Source organism: Hevea brasiliensis, chromosome 9 (assembly GCF_030052815.1).
Source record: "Hevea brasiliensis isolate MT/VB/25A 57/8 chromosome 9, ASM3005281v1, whole genome shotgun sequence".
In the NCBI taxonomy this organism is placed as follows: domain Eukaryota; kingdom Viridiplantae; phylum Streptophyta; class Magnoliopsida; order Malpighiales; family Euphorbiaceae; genus Hevea; species Hevea brasiliensis.
In genome coordinates this window covers 16,995,220-17,012,264 of record NC_079501.1, presented here as the reverse complement: position 1 = coordinate 17,012,264, position 17,045 = coordinate 16,995,220, and the positions used below count along the sequence as shown (strand labels likewise).

At 33.2% G+C, this 17,045-nt stretch overlaps 3 protein-coding genes across 12 annotated transcripts; 2 read left to right on the top strand and 1 right to left on the bottom strand.

Moving 5' to 3' along the window:
- Positions 1 to 461: 461 nt before the first annotated feature.
- Positions 462 to 5,354, top strand: LOC110663568 (uncharacterized). Its single transcript, XM_021822922.2, has 11 exons — positions 462 to 2,434; positions 2,605 to 2,715; positions 2,820 to 2,852; positions 3,193 to 3,370; positions 3,463 to 3,644; positions 3,877 to 4,013; positions 4,127 to 4,222; positions 4,402 to 4,471; positions 4,561 to 4,635; positions 4,706 to 4,751; positions 4,905 to 5,354. Exons 1-11 carry the CDS (start codon positions 1,061 to 1,063, stop codon positions 4,964 to 4,966), a joined length of 2,364 nt encoding a protein of 787 aa, XP_021678614.2. The 5' UTR covers positions 462 to 1,060; the 3' UTR covers positions 4,967 to 5,354.
- A 491-nt stretch (positions 5,355 to 5,845) lies between these two features.
- On the bottom strand, positions 5,846 to 8,069 carry LOC110663569 (protein RER1B). Of its 4 annotated transcripts, none has more exons than XM_021822924.2 (4): positions 7,760 to 8,069; positions 7,268 to 7,618; positions 6,279 to 6,476; positions 5,846 to 6,143 (listed from the first exon to the last, which is right to left on the bottom strand). In XM_021822924.2, the coding sequence occupies exons 2-4, from the start codon at positions 7,606 to 7,608 to the stop codon at positions 6,104 to 6,106; spliced, it is 579 nt and encodes a 192-aa protein (XP_021678616.2). In that variant the 5' UTR covers positions 7,609 to 7,618; positions 7,760 to 8,069; the 3' UTR covers positions 5,846 to 6,103. The 4 variants fall into 4 exon arrangements, with proteins under 4 accessions (XP_021678616.2, XP_021678617.2, XP_021678618.2 ...); XM_021822925.2 differs by having other exon boundaries at positions 7,794 to 8,069; XM_021822926.2 differs by having other exon boundaries at positions 7,832 to 8,069.
- Positions 8,070 to 9,218: 1,149 nt separating this feature from the next.
- On the top strand, positions 9,219 to 13,769 carry LOC110663566 (soluble inorganic pyrophosphatase PPA1). Of its 7 annotated transcripts, none has more exons than XM_058153189.1 (9): positions 9,219 to 9,375; positions 9,956 to 10,103; positions 10,200 to 10,228; positions 10,850 to 10,876; positions 11,416 to 11,523; positions 11,628 to 11,693; positions 13,050 to 13,170; positions 13,358 to 13,439; positions 13,539 to 13,769. In XM_058153189.1, exons 2-9 carry the CDS (start codon positions 9,974 to 9,976, stop codon positions 13,579 to 13,581), a joined length of 606 nt encoding a protein of 201 aa, XP_058009172.1. In that variant the 5' UTR covers positions 9,219 to 9,375; positions 9,956 to 9,973; the 3' UTR covers positions 13,582 to 13,769. The 7 variants fall into 7 exon arrangements, with proteins under 7 accessions (XP_058009172.1, XP_021678610.1, XP_021678613.1 ...); XM_021822918.2 differs by having other exon boundaries at positions 9,220 to 9,375; positions 10,850 to 10,915; XM_021822921.2 differs by having other exon boundaries at positions 9,244 to 9,375; positions 9,962 to 10,103; positions 10,850 to 10,915.
- The last annotated feature ends 3,276 nt before the right edge of the window (positions 13,770 to 17,045 follow it).

Here is a 17,045-nt window from a genome sequence, read left to right as displayed (position 1 = left end):
CTTTTGTACCATGATACGCTGCCAGCAATTTTTTGAACTGCAGAAGCACATTGCAAAGAGGACTATGAAAATTAGACTTTGAGAAATTACACAAATATCTATTATCTGTCTTTTGTCAATAATGATATGGAATTTTCTTGAAATGCATTTTTATTGTGAATATAGGTCCATACAGGGGAAGCTGTACAGTAAGTCGTCCAACCTAATTGAGTTCCTGAACCATTTTTTCTTTTGTTTCTTATCAAATGAGAAATTGAATTTTTCTAAAGGGAAAACTCATGCAACTCCTGTTTGGCTGTAATATTATAGTTCGACACTAAAGTTGTATTGTACTCTCTCATTGACAAATTGAATGTAGATTTATCATTTATGAGTATATAAAAGTAGTTATGAAGATATGGGTTAGCACAGAGTAATGCATTCAACCATTGCCTAGGGAATTTTCTTTTTTCAACTGTAATTGCACAACCTACAATGCTATTTTTTTTTTTATGAGAATTATGTCAATTTTTTGCTTCTTAATTAAAGAAATAGAACCACCAATGAAAGATGGAGAATCGACCAAAATGAGCACTAAATATTTTTTCAAGAAATCTCCTCTACAAAACAGGTATGACAATAAAAATGCATGTGGCTGTTTAATATACAAGACAGAAGAACTAGATTAGAGGGATTTTTGTTGTGATTTACAGCAGCTAATTGCCAGGAACTTGATTTTCCAAAGTCCCTACTGTCAAGAAGTGGATTATAGAGAGAGGACAAAACAACAAAGCATCCTTGATGATCAGCTTAGAAATTACAGGAAACACAACAGACTTACTTGGACGTTGTAACTTTGGGCTTATAAAAACATCAAACACCAACACCATGCATTGACTTCACCGATGTTCTCACCTCGTAACTATCGTATCCTTAAAATTTAAGTATCTTTCTGCATTTTCTCGAATGCTTCCTTTATCTTCCTTAGATTCTCCAAAAGCTTTTATCTTCTTTCAGTTCCCTTGACTTTCAGAAAAGTCCTGTACAAAGAGTTTTGTTACATACAGAACTCACAATAACTATGGCTTCAATGGATAAAAACTCATTGAGATATGGCAGAGCCTCTCAGCCGTTTTCTGCTGATTCATCGAAGCCAAGGCGAAGCGGGTATGAACCTTCTGATACGGAAACTGATTGGCAAGAAAGTCCTCAATGTGATCAGAATCACAACAGTATGGTTTTTGGTCCTCAGAGTCCAAAGATGGATTTGGATTTGCCAAGAAAAATTAGTCCTATGAGACAAGGCACTAGCAGGAAACTTTCTTCAAAATTTGATAATTATTCTCCTAAAAGGGACTCTATGGCCAGCCCAGTTAGGAGGAGACAGACCAGCAAGTCACCCTACAAGACGCGAACACAAGATGGTAGAGCTATTTCACCAGTATCAGTTCGTAGAAATGTTAGTCCCTTATCAAAATCCGAGCACAGAAGGCAGGTTTCTCCATTTAAGCCTGGAAGAGAGGAGCATGATATGTATAACAATGACGAGAATGTAGGCTCTAGCAGAAGGAAAAATCAAATAACTCCTAACGGAGAGGAAAGGAGTTCCTTCTTACAATTTGGTGAAGTTAGTAGAATGAGCGAGAGATCAGCCCATAGTCGTAGATCGGTAACTGCTCCAAGACAAAGAGCCAAGGAGGATCAAGAAAATGATCATGGTCATAGGAAGCAAAAAGGGGAGAGATCCCCATCACCTTTGCCAAGAAGCATGACTAGAAAACAAAGGGAGAGAGAAGCTTCTGACACAAAAACACCTCCTGTTGGTGAACTAAATGAGATGGTAGCTAATATTAAGATGTCTAGAACTCCCATATTTAACGCTTCAAATTTTGAAAGTACAGAGTCTATTTCTCCTGGTGATATCTTCTTTTCTCGCGAGCAAACAGCCTCGATGATGCAGAAGAATGGCTTACCAAAGAATGGTAATAATGGAGCCAATCTGATCCCGATGCCCACAAGGTTGCCCCAGATGGATTCTGTACTTCAACAGCTAAGCTCAACTAATAGTAGTATTGAACAAAACGCTCCAAGAAATTTGACGAGTTCTGGTTCACGATCCACTATGATTTCCAGCTCTGCTGCAAGTAGGCAGAGTAGTGGCAAGTTTAGCAGTGAAAGCGGTAAGCTGAGTGATACGAGTAGGACAAGTGCAAGCTGGAAAAAGTTCACAGCAAATAGAAAGAAGAGTCAAGCAGATGCTTGTTTTTCTTGTATGAGAAGGGGGACTTGCAGGACCTCAAGATCATCTGAAAAACAACATTTTGATGAAGCTTCATTCATTAAGAAGGCGTTCGTGGTTGAACGTTTGAGAGAGTTTTGGGCTGATAAACATCAACCTTGTTCTCTGAATGGATTTACTTGCCTCAAACAAGAAGCTCAACTTCTTAAGCAACTTGTAAGTTAAATCAGAATTGAAAACTGCTTTGTCCTTTTATCTGATTACTCGAACCTTAATATGTTTTACGTTATTTTCCTTTATTAGCTGTTACAAGAGAGCCTTATTAAAACATATAAATCCTGAATCATGATTTAACTTACTAATGCATGTTGTTTATGTAATTGCAGGTACCTCTTAACAATATTCCCCATATTTTGCTGAAGGGACCATCTGGTGCGGGGAAAAGATCACTAGCAATGGCTCTTCTATGGGAAATATTTGGCGATGCTTGTCGAAATGTATGCTCTTTCCCAACATTTACCAATAACTTTAATAGATCTTTCTCCTTAGAATATTGTTTGTTCGTGATTAAGCTGACAGAATGAAATTTTTGTTCTTGCAGATGTCGCATGATTTAAGATATTTCCAGGTTCAGGTTTGTTTTATTATTTTCCCCTAATCTTTTTTCTTGCAATTTTAATTTTTTTAAGGAGTCAATTCTTTTAAGCTAGTGAGTAGTGACATAAACAATTACCTACAAATTTAAATTACTAGTTATAAAATATCATCCTAGTCGGAAAGTTTGTCTACCATAACCATACCTTGACATAATTACACAACTGCAAAAGTAGAACTGAAATCGGTAAACGCTCAATATCTCATCATCATTTAAATTTGACAATTATGTTGGCGGATCTTAAACACTCAAAAATCAATCAACATTCTTTTTAATAGTAACAATAGCACAACGTTTAACCAACGTTCTTTGTATGCAGGAAAATAAGGCAATGCAGGTAGCTGTTCCAGTAACATCAAGTATTCACCATGTGGAACTCAATGTGAACTCGGAACCAAATGCTAAATATGCACTAATGGGTATAGTGAAGGAAATAAGCAACGCCTATGGTATTGTCCCTGAAGTCAGCAATATTAATTTTAAGCCTGATTATAGAGGTCAATTCTTTTAAACATAACCACATGATTCCCTTCTACATAACAGCTGAACTCATCTGCTTGAATCTAACACATTGCCTGCTTAATTTCAGTACTAGCTCTTTACCAGGTTGACAAAGCGACAGAGAACATTCAGCACTTGATAAAATGGATAATGGACTGTTATACAGATGCATGTAAACTCATATTGTGCTGTGAAGATGATGTAGAGATCCTAGAATCAGTGAAGAACCGCTGCAAAGTTATTAAAGTCGATGCTCCAGTAACTCATGAAGTAAGTGATCCTCTGATTTCAGTATATATGATTCATTACTTGCACAAATATAATAAAATGGATTCAAGATAAACTATAAGCAAGAATGGTTATTTCTATGGCTAATTCCGTTATATAATGGCTGCTTACATACGTGGAGTCTTAACTATTAAGTGAATAAATTTTCCTCAAATTATGTCTCACAGACACCTTTCTTCATTCACAAGTCTTGATTTAATCTCTACTTTCCCAGATCATGGAGGTTCTCATTCAGATAGCCAGGAAAGAGGGCTTTGATCTACCTATGAACTTTGCAGCTAGGATTGCTGCCAAATCAAAGCAGAACCTGAGAAAAGCAATCATGGCTCTTGAAGCATGCAAAGCACACAAGTGAGAATTTGATTAAAGAAATCCTAACTTTTAATATACCTGCACCAAAATTATAATGATGATGATGGCTACAGTTAAAAATTAACTATATTTTTATGAGTTTGCCCCCGCAGCTATCCTTTTGCTGATGATCAGCCAATTCCATTTGGGTGGGAAGAGGTCTTGGTAGAACTTGCAACAGAAATCCTTACTGATCCATCACCTAAGAGGCAAGCTTTCATTGCTTTTGTTCGATTTCTTTTTCTTAAAGGAATAGGGAAGGACTAAGAGGTATGCTTACTCTGGTCTCTGGAACATACTTCATGGAACATGAGTGACACTTGAAGTGTGGACGCAAAATGATAAAACTAAAATATCTGATAGTCTTCCACATCTATGAATTTGACAGACTGTTTTTGGTGCGGGGAAAGCTTCAAAAGCTTCTTGTGGATTTTGTGCACCCCAAACTAATTCTCCTGGTAATGCATTTGGTACCCAAGCTAGAAGTATTTATCTTATCATTTGCCAACAATTACATTTCTGATAGAGTTATGAATCCAACAAGCAGAAACTCGTCGAACAATTCCTTAAGGGAGTGCAGGCCAGTTCAAGAAGGGACCTCTATTATTGGCATGGTTATTATGTAAGTGCTGTTGTTTCAGATTCTTTATTATGTCAAAGATATGAGAGTGACTCAAGGTTACTGTTAACAGGATAAGAGGCTCCCAACAGGATCAAGTGCTTTGCTCAAATTAGAAGGTAAAATGACTCTAAAAGACGACCATTTATAATAATAACTTGCACGTCCATAGAACAAGTCTAAAGAAGAATCCTAAATTAATCTCACCTCTATCTGAACAAAGAATTTGATTCCAAGAACTCATTATTACTGATTGACTCTTCTATCTGCAGAGTTTGTGGCCAAGTTCATGAGCATACACAGAAAGTGTTCTGGCAATCATCAGTATGAATAATTCACATGAAGCTAGTTTTGAGATCCCCCTTTCAACAGGCATATAACGCCATTTTTAGGTAATACTGCTATAGATGCTGCTCAGAAATGTAACTATATCAATTTGTTTTGCTTTCTTAAAAGATGAAGGGAGATAATCAACATACAAAGTGAACTTGTATGTATTGTTGGCTTCAATGGGATAAAGATTCAGCAGACTGCTCTTCCATCACCAAGCATCCAGGTAAGGTGATACAGCAAAGCTTACTGGCAAGTATCCTGATGCTTGTGTTGACGTTCTGTTGATTAGAATTTATGTGATTTCCATTGGTTGACTTATAATTATCACAAGATCTTGGTACTGAACTTTGGAAGTAATCATAACACAAGAGGAGAACGCATATTTGGGATGAGTTTTTGTACCATCACTGTTTTTCTTCTTTTAGACTCTAATCTTGATTCAAACTCATAAACTCCCAACTTTAGAGTCGCCTGTCATGTCCCAGTAAGTCCCAAGCCAAAGCTCATTGATAGTATCAACGTTCACCAATGTTTCCACGAGTGTTTGATACTTTGCTCACTCCAAAAGCTTATGTCCACATGCAATGTTGTCTAATTTTGGTCTTTAGATTCCATTCTCTACTCAACTTCTCACACATTCAGCCATGATTTTGCTAATATCAATGAACCCAAGCAGATACAATATTTGATAAAATTAGATTTCATTTCCTTGCAGATATGGCAACTAGTACATTAACATTGAACTCCCTTCAAAGTAAGGAGTACACAATTTATGCAAGATGCATGTCTAACAGCTGCCGCATTATTCGCTATATAGTTGCGATGACATGTGAAATACAGATTTTTCATCCAACAAGTATGCACAATGAGCATTAAAATCTACCAAAAACTGTGTTTTGTTAGCTATTCAATAAGACGCCCAGGCCAAAATTGACTCGGATGTCCCAAAAGTTCACAAATTCTATAACACTGACAAAGACGTGTCTACTAACATAAGATTTCTTTTAAGTGCAAACTGTTGAAGTTGCAGAAGTTACAGACTCACAGTATTTCATCTGTTTAAAATGTCTCATCCTTAGATCAGACCACCTTCTGCCTTGTTTAGTGGTTCAGCAGCTCTCAGTGACTCAGTCTGTTGCTATGCTGCTAATTGCAGACGATTTCTTACCAGTGTACCTCTGTAAAAATCAAAGGACTGATTACTTCTTGCAATGCTTCCATAATAGATATGTCAATGAAACTGACGGACCAGCAGTATAAGTGATGAAAATAACTACTAACAAATGAACCAAATATTGCAATTCTAATCATACATTTTAACCAACACAACCTGCTTTCCAATATTGAAAGGGACATATTTGTATTTGACCATATGTAGGATTTGCCGTTTCATTGTGAGGACAAATAGAACAATCCAGTAACATAACAATATTGGCCAGAAAACAGGTACATCCAATACAGAGAAGAAGGTCAAAAGAAAAGCCACAACAAAAGCTTTTGTGATGGCATACCTGAAACCAAGATAAAACAATACATTCAGAAACTTCCTACATTTTCAATAGTAATATATACCCAAAAGAACCAAAAAAAAAAAAAACCACAAAATTTATAATGTCTACGTGAGGATTTGGATAAAATGAGATGCACTAATTACGCTGATTGAAAAGCACTGGAAACACTTCACTATTTAGAAGCCAACTAGCATTTTGAAAAAGACCCAAAAGTATGCCATCTATTCATCAGGGAGACCTACAACTATTTCCCAATTTCTGTAACTATAACATGCAATCGTTGGCATATCCATACAAGACCTACGCTGTTGCCAGAACCAACAGCCGCAATACCATTGGGAAGTCCCACAGCCAGTATGAGAAAAGACGTTATGGCTTCATGAATGAAGATAATATACAAACAAAACTAAACGAACATAGAAGCTAAGACAATCAAGAAATCCTTCTGTTCTTGACAGTACCAGCACAAGTAAGTAAAAAAACATGCCATAATGCTCAACATTTCATGAAACTACTAACACGTAAATTGCCAAAATTTTAAAGGCCTTCTTCTTCTCAGCAATTGCACAAACCACAAAAGAAAGCCAATGGTATAAGTTAACAGCACCTGAAATCAAAAAGACCTACTAAATTCTGGCAAGCTGGATCCAAGTTTCCTAAAACACACACTTGCATTGACAAAATGATTTTTTCCCTTCCAACAAAAGCACACATCACATACAAGCCAATGGTATAAACATGCTAGGTTCCAAAACTAAAACCATTTAGAAGCTTAAGAGAAAAAAAATTACCAGAACCTAAACTCAGGCAGTCGGCGAATAAAAGGCCTGAACTCATCAGAACCTTTGGTTGGTAAGGAAGCCCCATCCAACGCTTCAAGCTCAGGATCATCCTTGGGCGACAGAAAACCAATCAAGAGATTCAAAATATAGATCCCCAGACCATAGGAAACAACATAAAACCCTTGAAGATGGTAAACTCGTAAAACATATATCATTGCCACAGCCAAAGTTCCTAGCCACCTCCGCATTGTATGAGGGGTTGATCTATCAAGACAGTACTGAAATGCCCTGGAAAAATCACTCCTCCATTTGGCAATAGGTGCCCCACTGTCATCTCCCACTCCCTCCATTATATGAACCCTAATTCAGTAACACGCAATTATGAAAATTAAATTAGTTAAGATATAACAGATTTGAAGATAACTCAAAAAGAACAATAAACCTAGAAACGTTTTGACTACAGATTCTAGCACTAAAATTTATGCTAAAATTCTCGCTAACCAAACAAAGAGTTGAGCAATATGTATTCCTTTACTGGTGACTCAAGAAGATTGTGTTCGAGTGATAAATGACCAGATATTGTATGAGAGGTCTAGGATTTTGTTGTTCGTTGCGCTAGAATCTTGTGAAAATTTTGCACGGGCAAAGAAATGAAAGAAAGGGACTCGGAAATTTGGACCATAACGTCGTCGTTTTCTTGTGTTATTGGGCAGGACCGAGTTTTGCCATCTCTGTTCCCGCCCCACTAATCCGGGCAGGAACGAGGCTGAGCGAAAATTTAATCGGCGTGGAAAACTGGAAATGGGACGAAATGAGTTGTCCATTTTATTTTTTTTTAATAATTAAATATATTTTTTATATATTATTATAAAATAATATAAATATTTATATTTTCAGATAAAAAATATAAATATTATTTTATTTTAAAAAACACAATTTATTATTTAATTTTATTATTTTATCTTAACTATATCTTAATATTATAATATAAAAATAAATTTTTTATAGGCAAATTAATACAAGTGATAAAGGGCTTTAAATTTCTTAAATATTTCTATATTTTATTATTTTTTAATGAAAATAAGTTAAATTTATTTTGGATATGAGTATAATAATTGTAAACTTATTGTCGATCAAATGGTAATTTGCCATGTAACAAAACGATAAGATGTGCAAGTGGTGTGTCTTATTAATATTAAAAAACAAATATAATAATAAAATATTAACAAACAATTAATTCAATAATTAAAAATATATTACTCATTATTTTTATTATTTTTAATTATAATAATGATAACTTTTTTATTTTTTAAAAATATTTTTATTTTTATAAAAGATTAATATAAATTATGAAAAATAATGAAAATATATTTTATATTTATTAACATTAAAATATTTCTTTGTTAATTAATGTAGTTATATAAATTTTGTATCTACATTTTTCATTTATTAAATTGTTATTATTATCAATAGGATAAGGTAAAATTAATAAATTTAAAAAATGGCCAATTAGAAATCATATAAGTAGATTTTTCATTTTTAAATAATATAAACAAATTTGGACAATTTACTTACATTATGATTAGAGAAATTATACAATATCCCACTATTTCATATCAACATTTAATATAAAATGATAACTCAATAATTAATTATCAAATAAGCAATTATAATACCAATTCATACATACGTGTCAATATTTTTTTACATTGTCATTACTATATAATTATTCTATGATTAGAGCTAACTAAAAAATAATTAATGACATGGCCTTGCCATGCATACAATTGGTTGAAAATTTGTGCGTATAGTAAGCACGTTCGCACTACATATTTCCTACAACCTCTCCTGCAAAGATATTCCTACTTTGGAGAGCAAATCAAGCCGTGACTGATATCCACAACCGTCTGACTCATCTGACTCCATCTAATATCCATCCAACGGTCCGCATTCACAGTAGACCGGCCGTTGAGACATGGCCCAATTAGAAACAATAACGCCTTTGTTTAGCTTCCAACAGTGACAGGCAATGGCTCTCTCTTCTTTTCATAGATATAGATAGATGCTTTAGCATATGGAAGGATTCTGAGCCTTCATTTCACGCCCAGCGATTCTCTGTAAGTTCTTTTTATCTTGTTTCAATGGCTCTGGCTACTTTGCACTGGGGTTCAATTCATTTTTGTCTTTGTTAGCACTTGGTACGGTATTTTTGTTTTGTTATTCTTCTTTTTGCTTGCTTAGAAGAACAAATTTTACTTTTGGGTCCCCATTTTTTTGGATTCCTGCATCTGTTCTAGAACTTTACCCAACAAAAAGGAAAAGAAAACTTGTGGGTATTTGTTAATTTGGCAAATGGTTTTGGTTTAGTTTATGGTTGATTTCATTCTACCTATAAGATTGCTTGCTGGTTTTCTCAAGTAGGCTGGTTTTTGTTCGCTTAATCTATCTGAAGCTCTGTAGTATGTTTTTCTTTTGGCCTCTGATTTAAACTTTACGGACACAGAGTCTTGGTCTTCTTCTTTATTATTATTATTTTTTGCATGATTAATTGATCTTCATTGAATATTCTTCCGGGGACTTTTAGTTTTTTTTTTTTTGGTTGGGGGGGTGGGGGCGCACTTGTATATCCTTGTTAGCTACCTCACTGTTTATTCTGTTTTACTGTGGATGATCTGATTATATTTTTCTGTGTTTAAGTTATAGTGAAAAGTCAACATGGCAGACAATGATGGAGAATCGAGCAGGAAAAACTCTGGGTTTCCTCATGTAGTCCTCAATGAAAGGATTCTTTCTTCAATGTCTCGAAGATCTGTTGCTGCTCATCCCTGGCATGACTTGGAGATTGGTAATAAACTTTCGTCATGCTTCCCGTTGCAGAAATTTGCCACGCTGAAAATTTAAATTCCCTCCTGATTACATTCAAATGTTGCAAACTATGCAGGACCAGGTGCTCCAGCTGTTTTCAACACTGTAAGTTTTGTTTGCGTTAGTATTTTGTAAACTCTTGCTTGGGTTGAATCGTCCATTCTGCCAGTATCGAATGATTCCCTCTTCATCTAGGAGAACTGGTGAGATTTGATGTTCTTGTTTGGATCGTGGTTGTATTTGATGGGGGAGTAAATCCCTGGTTGCATGACATGTCATTTAAAGATTAAAATAAGTTAGAAAAGAAATCCCTTGGGTCGTAACGGTTTCCCCCTCAAACCCCACCATTCCCCCCCCCACCCCCACCCACCCCCCCCCCCCCCCCCCCCCCCCCCCCCCCCCCTCTCCTCCTCCTCCTCCTCCTCCTTAATTCCGTGTGGTGTGCCTTAGGGATAGAGCCTGGTACTGATGCTGCTAGAGATTTGTGACTTTGGCCTGGTTGAGCTTGGAACGTAGGCGTGCCATTGGTAACTATCAGGGCTATCTATAAAAAGGATGTTGAAAATAGGGATATGGTCACTTTTATTATCAGGCTTAATACTGTCGTAAAAAAGATCCTTGATGATCGAGTCCAGAATTATATATTATTGTTACTCCTGGTAGATAGGATGAAGAGGAGCATGCAATTTTTATTTATTTATTTTAAATGTGGGTTTGTAATGGCAGGTGATTGAAATTGGCAAAGGTAGCAAGGTTAAGTACGAGCTTGACAAGATAAGTGGTCTTATAAAAGTACAAATTTATTCTTCCTTTTCCATTATTCCTTCTGTATTTTGCTGTCCTTTCTGATAGGTTGTGTTACTACTCAAATGCATTCTTTTTGATAACAAGTTATACACACACACATGCACACATCTTCTGGTTCATAATAATGAGTAGGATGCATTCGTAAACTGGTAACCTTACTTGTTATGTTGTGCATGGGGTTCTTCTTTTTAAATTTGTATCATTTGATATGCTATGTTAGATAAACAAATTACCTTGACCTCTTGAAGCAGTGTATAAATCCCTGTTATTCATGACGAATTTCATATTCTTGTAATGTACTGCAAAATCATAACTAATATGCAATTGACTCGTGTTCTTAAGTCCCAGATACTTCTGAATAATGATTTCCTTTGTTCTGAATGATCTTTGCTGAGATCACCATGTTGCTGGGGCGTTGACATGCATGTGAATTTGTTGTGTTTTGTTACATGAAGAACAAGACAATGATTATCATTTTCATGTAGGTTGATCGTGTTCTCTACTCGTCTGTTGTTTACCCACACAACTATGGCTTCATCCCTCGAACTATCTGTGAGGACAGTGATCCTATGGATGTCCTGGTACTGATGCAGGTAGATCTTCAGTGGCTTGAAAAGTTGGACTAAAATGAGGACAACTTATCTTTCAATTTCAGCAGTACTATTTCATTTAGTTCTTGGGTTTTTCTCCAAAATAGGAGCCTGTGCTACCTGGTACTTTCCTTCGTTCTCGTGCCATTGGTTTAATGCCCATGATTGACCAGGTAATGAGTTAATTTCCATGCCTAAGTTTGTATTCTTAACGCCCATTTTCTTATTTGATTAGGTAACTAAGCTGATTGTGGAGGCAAGAGAAAACGAAAAAGATGGTTGCCTATTCTGCTTTCTAATGAAGGAAAAATTTTGCATTAGATTATTGCACTTTATTCCTAGATCATTTCAGGGAAATCTTCTGTCCAGATGTGTTGGGTCTGAAAAGATAAATAATAAATTCTATATATAGATGATCCTGACACAATAATATCAGAAATACTTTTAGTAAATTATAGCAGTCAGTCACAAAATAAACCAAGGGAGCATCTGTTATTTTCTCTAGGATATTCTCAATGAGGTCTCAAATCTTCAAAACTATGTCTACATCTATATCTATATAATATAGATATAATAAAGTTGAATTTTTGAAATAGGTTCATGCCTTGCTGCCAATGTGACTTTCTATATTAGCACAACTTGGCATAATAGGAGAGTCACATCAAGGGTTTAACAAATTTTCTCCTTAAGTCACTTAATGGTTATAATATATCATTACTCTAATATAAATTAAAATTAAATAACATATTATATCAAATTAATTAGTTTCAAAACACAAACCCACGACCCACCTTTTCATTGTCTACTTTAATCGTAAAATAATGTAATTAATTCATTATAATAAAAAATCTATGACAATAGTTATAATTTAATTAGTACTAGAAAAATTAAGAATTATAGATTAGTTATATATTAAACTACATAAATCAAAACTAACTTTTCATTTTCCATTATAATTATAAAATCGTGTAATAAAAAAATTTTATGATAATAGTCATAAATTAATAAATATTAAGAAAATTAAGAGTTATAATTATAAAATATATAAACTAATATCACAAATCAATCAAAGTAGCCACCTCCCAATGCAAATGGAAATTCAATATCAATATAAGATTTTTTCTCAAATTTACAAAATGATATTTTAGTAACTAAGGAATTAGAAGATGATGAAAAACAATTTGTACAAATATCGCTAAGGTAATTTTCATCTTGTAAGAATTTATTTATATATATTTTATTAGCATCTATTTTTTATTTTTTAAATTCATTTTCAATTTATATTTATTTTTATTTATTTTCTTTATATTTTCTTGGTTTCTTTTACAAATATTTCTTAAAACATTTCAAATAAATTAAATATATAAAAGAGACACTATATAGTTATATATTTATTTAATTAAATAATATACCAATAATAATTATATCTGCTCAATGCGGGCAAAAACCTAGCTACCACTTATTTTCCCTGCCATTGCCAAATGTTTGCAAGAGGAATCACTGATTGTTGACAAAATATTTCATTGCAGGGTGAAAAGGATGACAAGATTATAGCAGTATGTGCTGATGATCCTGAGTTCCGCCATTACACAGATATCAAGGAGCTTCCTCCTCATCGTCTAGCTGAAATCCGCCGCTTTTTTGAGGACTGTATCCATTCAGATGAACTCTGTTGTTTGGGTTGCTTTTGGTCATTATATTTCTCCTAAATAATTAGCTCCACACATCAAAATAGTTGGCTGTCCCAACTCCCATTAAATTTTCTGAAATTCTATGCTTCTGATTATCTATTTACTATTGCACTATATTATACTGTAATTCCTTTACCATGAAACAGATAAAAAGAACGAGAACAAGAAAGTTGATGTGGAAGACTTCTTGCCAGCTAAGGCTGCCATTGATGCCATCAAGTACTCCATGTGAGTATTTCCAAGTTTTTAGAATAAACTGAGTAATAGATAGTGGCAGATTGATAATCAATTGCTGTTTATCTTACAAAAAAACGTAATATCTTGCAGGGACCTGTATGCATCTTACATTGTTGAAAGCCTGAGGCAGTGACTTTATTTGGAGATGGTGAAATTTTTTATGGCTGTGTATCGTAGTACTAAGGCTTGACTTCTTGCTCCATGCCTATTTGCAGAACTTATAATACTTCACTGTTTAACGAGAGTGTGGTTAACCAATGCTTATGAACAATGTATAATTCCATATGCTTGTTTTAATTTCTTGAAAGAAACTTTCTTCCATATGCTTACAGTCAGATTTTTCCTCAATTCAAACTTTATTATATACTTAGTTTATGAATTTTATAATTTGTTTATTTTTTCCACTCTGATTAATAAGATAAAGAGCAAAGCTAATTCTAGGTTAAAAATAAATTTTCAAACTTGCTAAATTCACACCATAGTTGAAAATTGTGCTCCATTATTTGAATTGGGGATGTAGGGTGGAAAATAGCCCAGCCCAATTCAATATAAGCAGAATCCATGGCTATTGACAAGGAAAGGGTTGGCTTAAGCACTAATTGCAGCATCACCCTTTACCCCGAATCAAGCCTGCTTGCTAGTGATAGATTAAAAAGAAGGGTTATTAATTTATAACCATCATCATTCTCATAATGACCCTTCTCATGCTATAATAACAAAAATGATTAAAGTTAGGAAACTATTCATGACCCCTTATCCTATAAATTCTAATTTAGCCCAAAAAAAAAAATCCTATAAATTATAATAATAATTGGTTTCAATTACCATGTGACATGCATTGCTTATTTTGTTAAGAAAATGTGTTCTAAATTCAAATTTATCTAAATAAAATTTCATTCTTTTTTCAATCTTTTTTTTTAATTAATAGTTTTAGTATAGATTTTTGTAATATTTCTAAAATTCTTAATAAGAAAGTTATCAAAAATTAAAATTTTAACCTTTTATATTATGAAATAAAAGTGATATGTGTATTATAATTTTGTATATAATTTGAATTTATTAAATCAATATGCAATAAAACTCAACTTATGTAAATGAGATTATACAGATATGTGTATTAATTTGGGCTAGTTTTATGCTTACATTTTTTAAAATTTGTGTTATTGGGCTAATAAACCAATTTTAATTAAATACAAAAGAGTATCCTCTGGTGCATGATATTTGCGGATAATATAGTTATAATAGATGAAATACGAAAATGAGTCAATTTAAAACTAAAGCCTTTGAAAAGTACACTAAAGTTAAAGAGCTTTAAGTTAAGTATAACGAAGACAAAATACATGTATTGCAAGTTTCATTGAAGGCCGAACTGGTGTGTTAGTTTGAATGGAGTGGTATTGCTCCGAAATAATCACTTTAAATATCTCGGCTCAATTCTTCAAGTAGATGAGGGATGTGAGGAGGATGTTAGTCATAAGATTAAAGCCGGATGGTTAAAGTGGAGACGTGCTACGAGAGTTTTATGTTATCACAAGATTTCCAATAAGTTAAAAAGAAAATTTTACTGTACAGCCATATTATATGATAGTGAGTAATAGGCAATGAAGGAGCCGTATGTGTCTAAGATGAGAGTTGTTAACATAAGAATGTTAAAGTGGATAAGTGGTCATACTAGACTAGATAAAGTCCATAATGAGAGTATTATAGAAAATATAGGAGTGGTGCCAATTGAGTATAAGTTAAGAGAAGAGACATTGAGATGATTTGATCATATGAAGTGTAGACATACGGAGACTCCAATTATACATGTATATAGTACATTGGATTAGATGATAAAAAGAAAAGAAATGGTAGACTTAAATTGATTTGGAGGAAAATAGTACAATATGAGCTAGGAGCATTACACGTTTCTGATGATTCAACCCAAAATTATTTAGAGTGAAGAAAGAGATACATATAATTGACTCCAATAAATTTTTAAAATAAAAATTTAGTTGAGTTGAATTGAGTTGAGTTTGAAAGGCAAAATACAAACATTAATACATATGTATAATTAAATGAGCTCCAATATCCAACTCTGTGCACCCCACTAAGCATGCCAACTAACCAAAATCAATTTGCTCGTGAACATGCACACTATAATGAGGCAACAACCCTATATTATACAACTCCTCCTCTCTCTCAGTCTCTCTTCCCATAAATCACTTAAAAAAAAAATTGTAACTTAATAATGATATAGCATGCTAATTTAATAACATTAACAGTAAACTACCTACCTTCAAATTACCATAATTTATAAAATAACATTCTTATTTCTGGCTAAAAATGGACATGCTTAAAGGTATGGTTTTTTTATTATTTACCATTTTTAATATACAGATTAAATTTTTAAAATTAAAGGGTATTTTAAAAATAAGATAATTAAATTAAAATATATTTTTATTTTACTTTGAAAAATTTATGAATTTAATCTTACTCTTATGCTCATTAAACAAATAATAAAATTTATCTAAATTTACATTATTCTTCAAAATTAATTATTGATATCTTCCAAATATCTGTGTGCTTTGAATAATTAGTAGAAAAAAGAAATTAAAGTATAAAACAAACATGTTGATCATAAAATATTAATTGCCAGAATGATGATGATTTTTTTCTGAGGTCTGGCAAATGAGGCTGAGACAAAGTGGCCAACACAAGGACCACAAAAAGTAACTGCTCACTGCCTAGGTCTTCTTTAGGTATTGGTAATTGGAGCCATCTCTTGAGCAAAGCCCACCTTAGATTTTAATTTTATTCTTTTTTTTTAATACAAATTTACTAAATTTAGCTAAATAAAATTTTCTAAATTTATAAATTTTAAATTTAAAAAAATTTAAATGTCAAATCTAAATTCTAAAATTTAAACGCAACCTTAGCTTACTACTTAAGGAGTTATTATTTAAGTTTATCATCATTTATTGTTTTATAATTGTAAAAAGATTATATGCTTAGGCAAATTTTCTTGGAATCTTTGAACCACATCAGTTCTTCTCTAACAAATAAAATTCCCTCACAACAAAGAGAAACATCGATACTTTCTCTTTATTATTATTATTTTTTTTTTTGGGTAATTGTGAGCAAGATCGGAGTTATTGCAATATGCCAAAGTAATCGAAAGAAGATACTGTCATTTGGTTAACAAAATTAAATTATGATTCCAAGAAAGTTAATTTTATCCTTTTTATTGTTTTGTCTCAGAGAAGAGCGAGCGAGAGAGAGAGAAGTATCCAAGAACCACAGAAATTGACTTAAGTAAATCTTCCAAACAAGGCAAACATGATTTCTCATTAATGATAGATGTTTTTCCAAGCAAATTTCTAAAATTATTATTTTAAAAGTACCCTTAAATAAAATAAACGGAACCTTATAGTTTTAATCTTGTTGAGTTTTGATCAAGAACGGTAGCTATACACTAGTAGCAAAATTATTAGCAATTATTATGAATTGCTTTATGGCATCTCAAATAATCAATTCCTCGCATTGAATATCAAAATTATTTTTTAATAAAAAAAAAACAGGTGGGTGTGTTGCGAATAATCAAATTATATATAAATC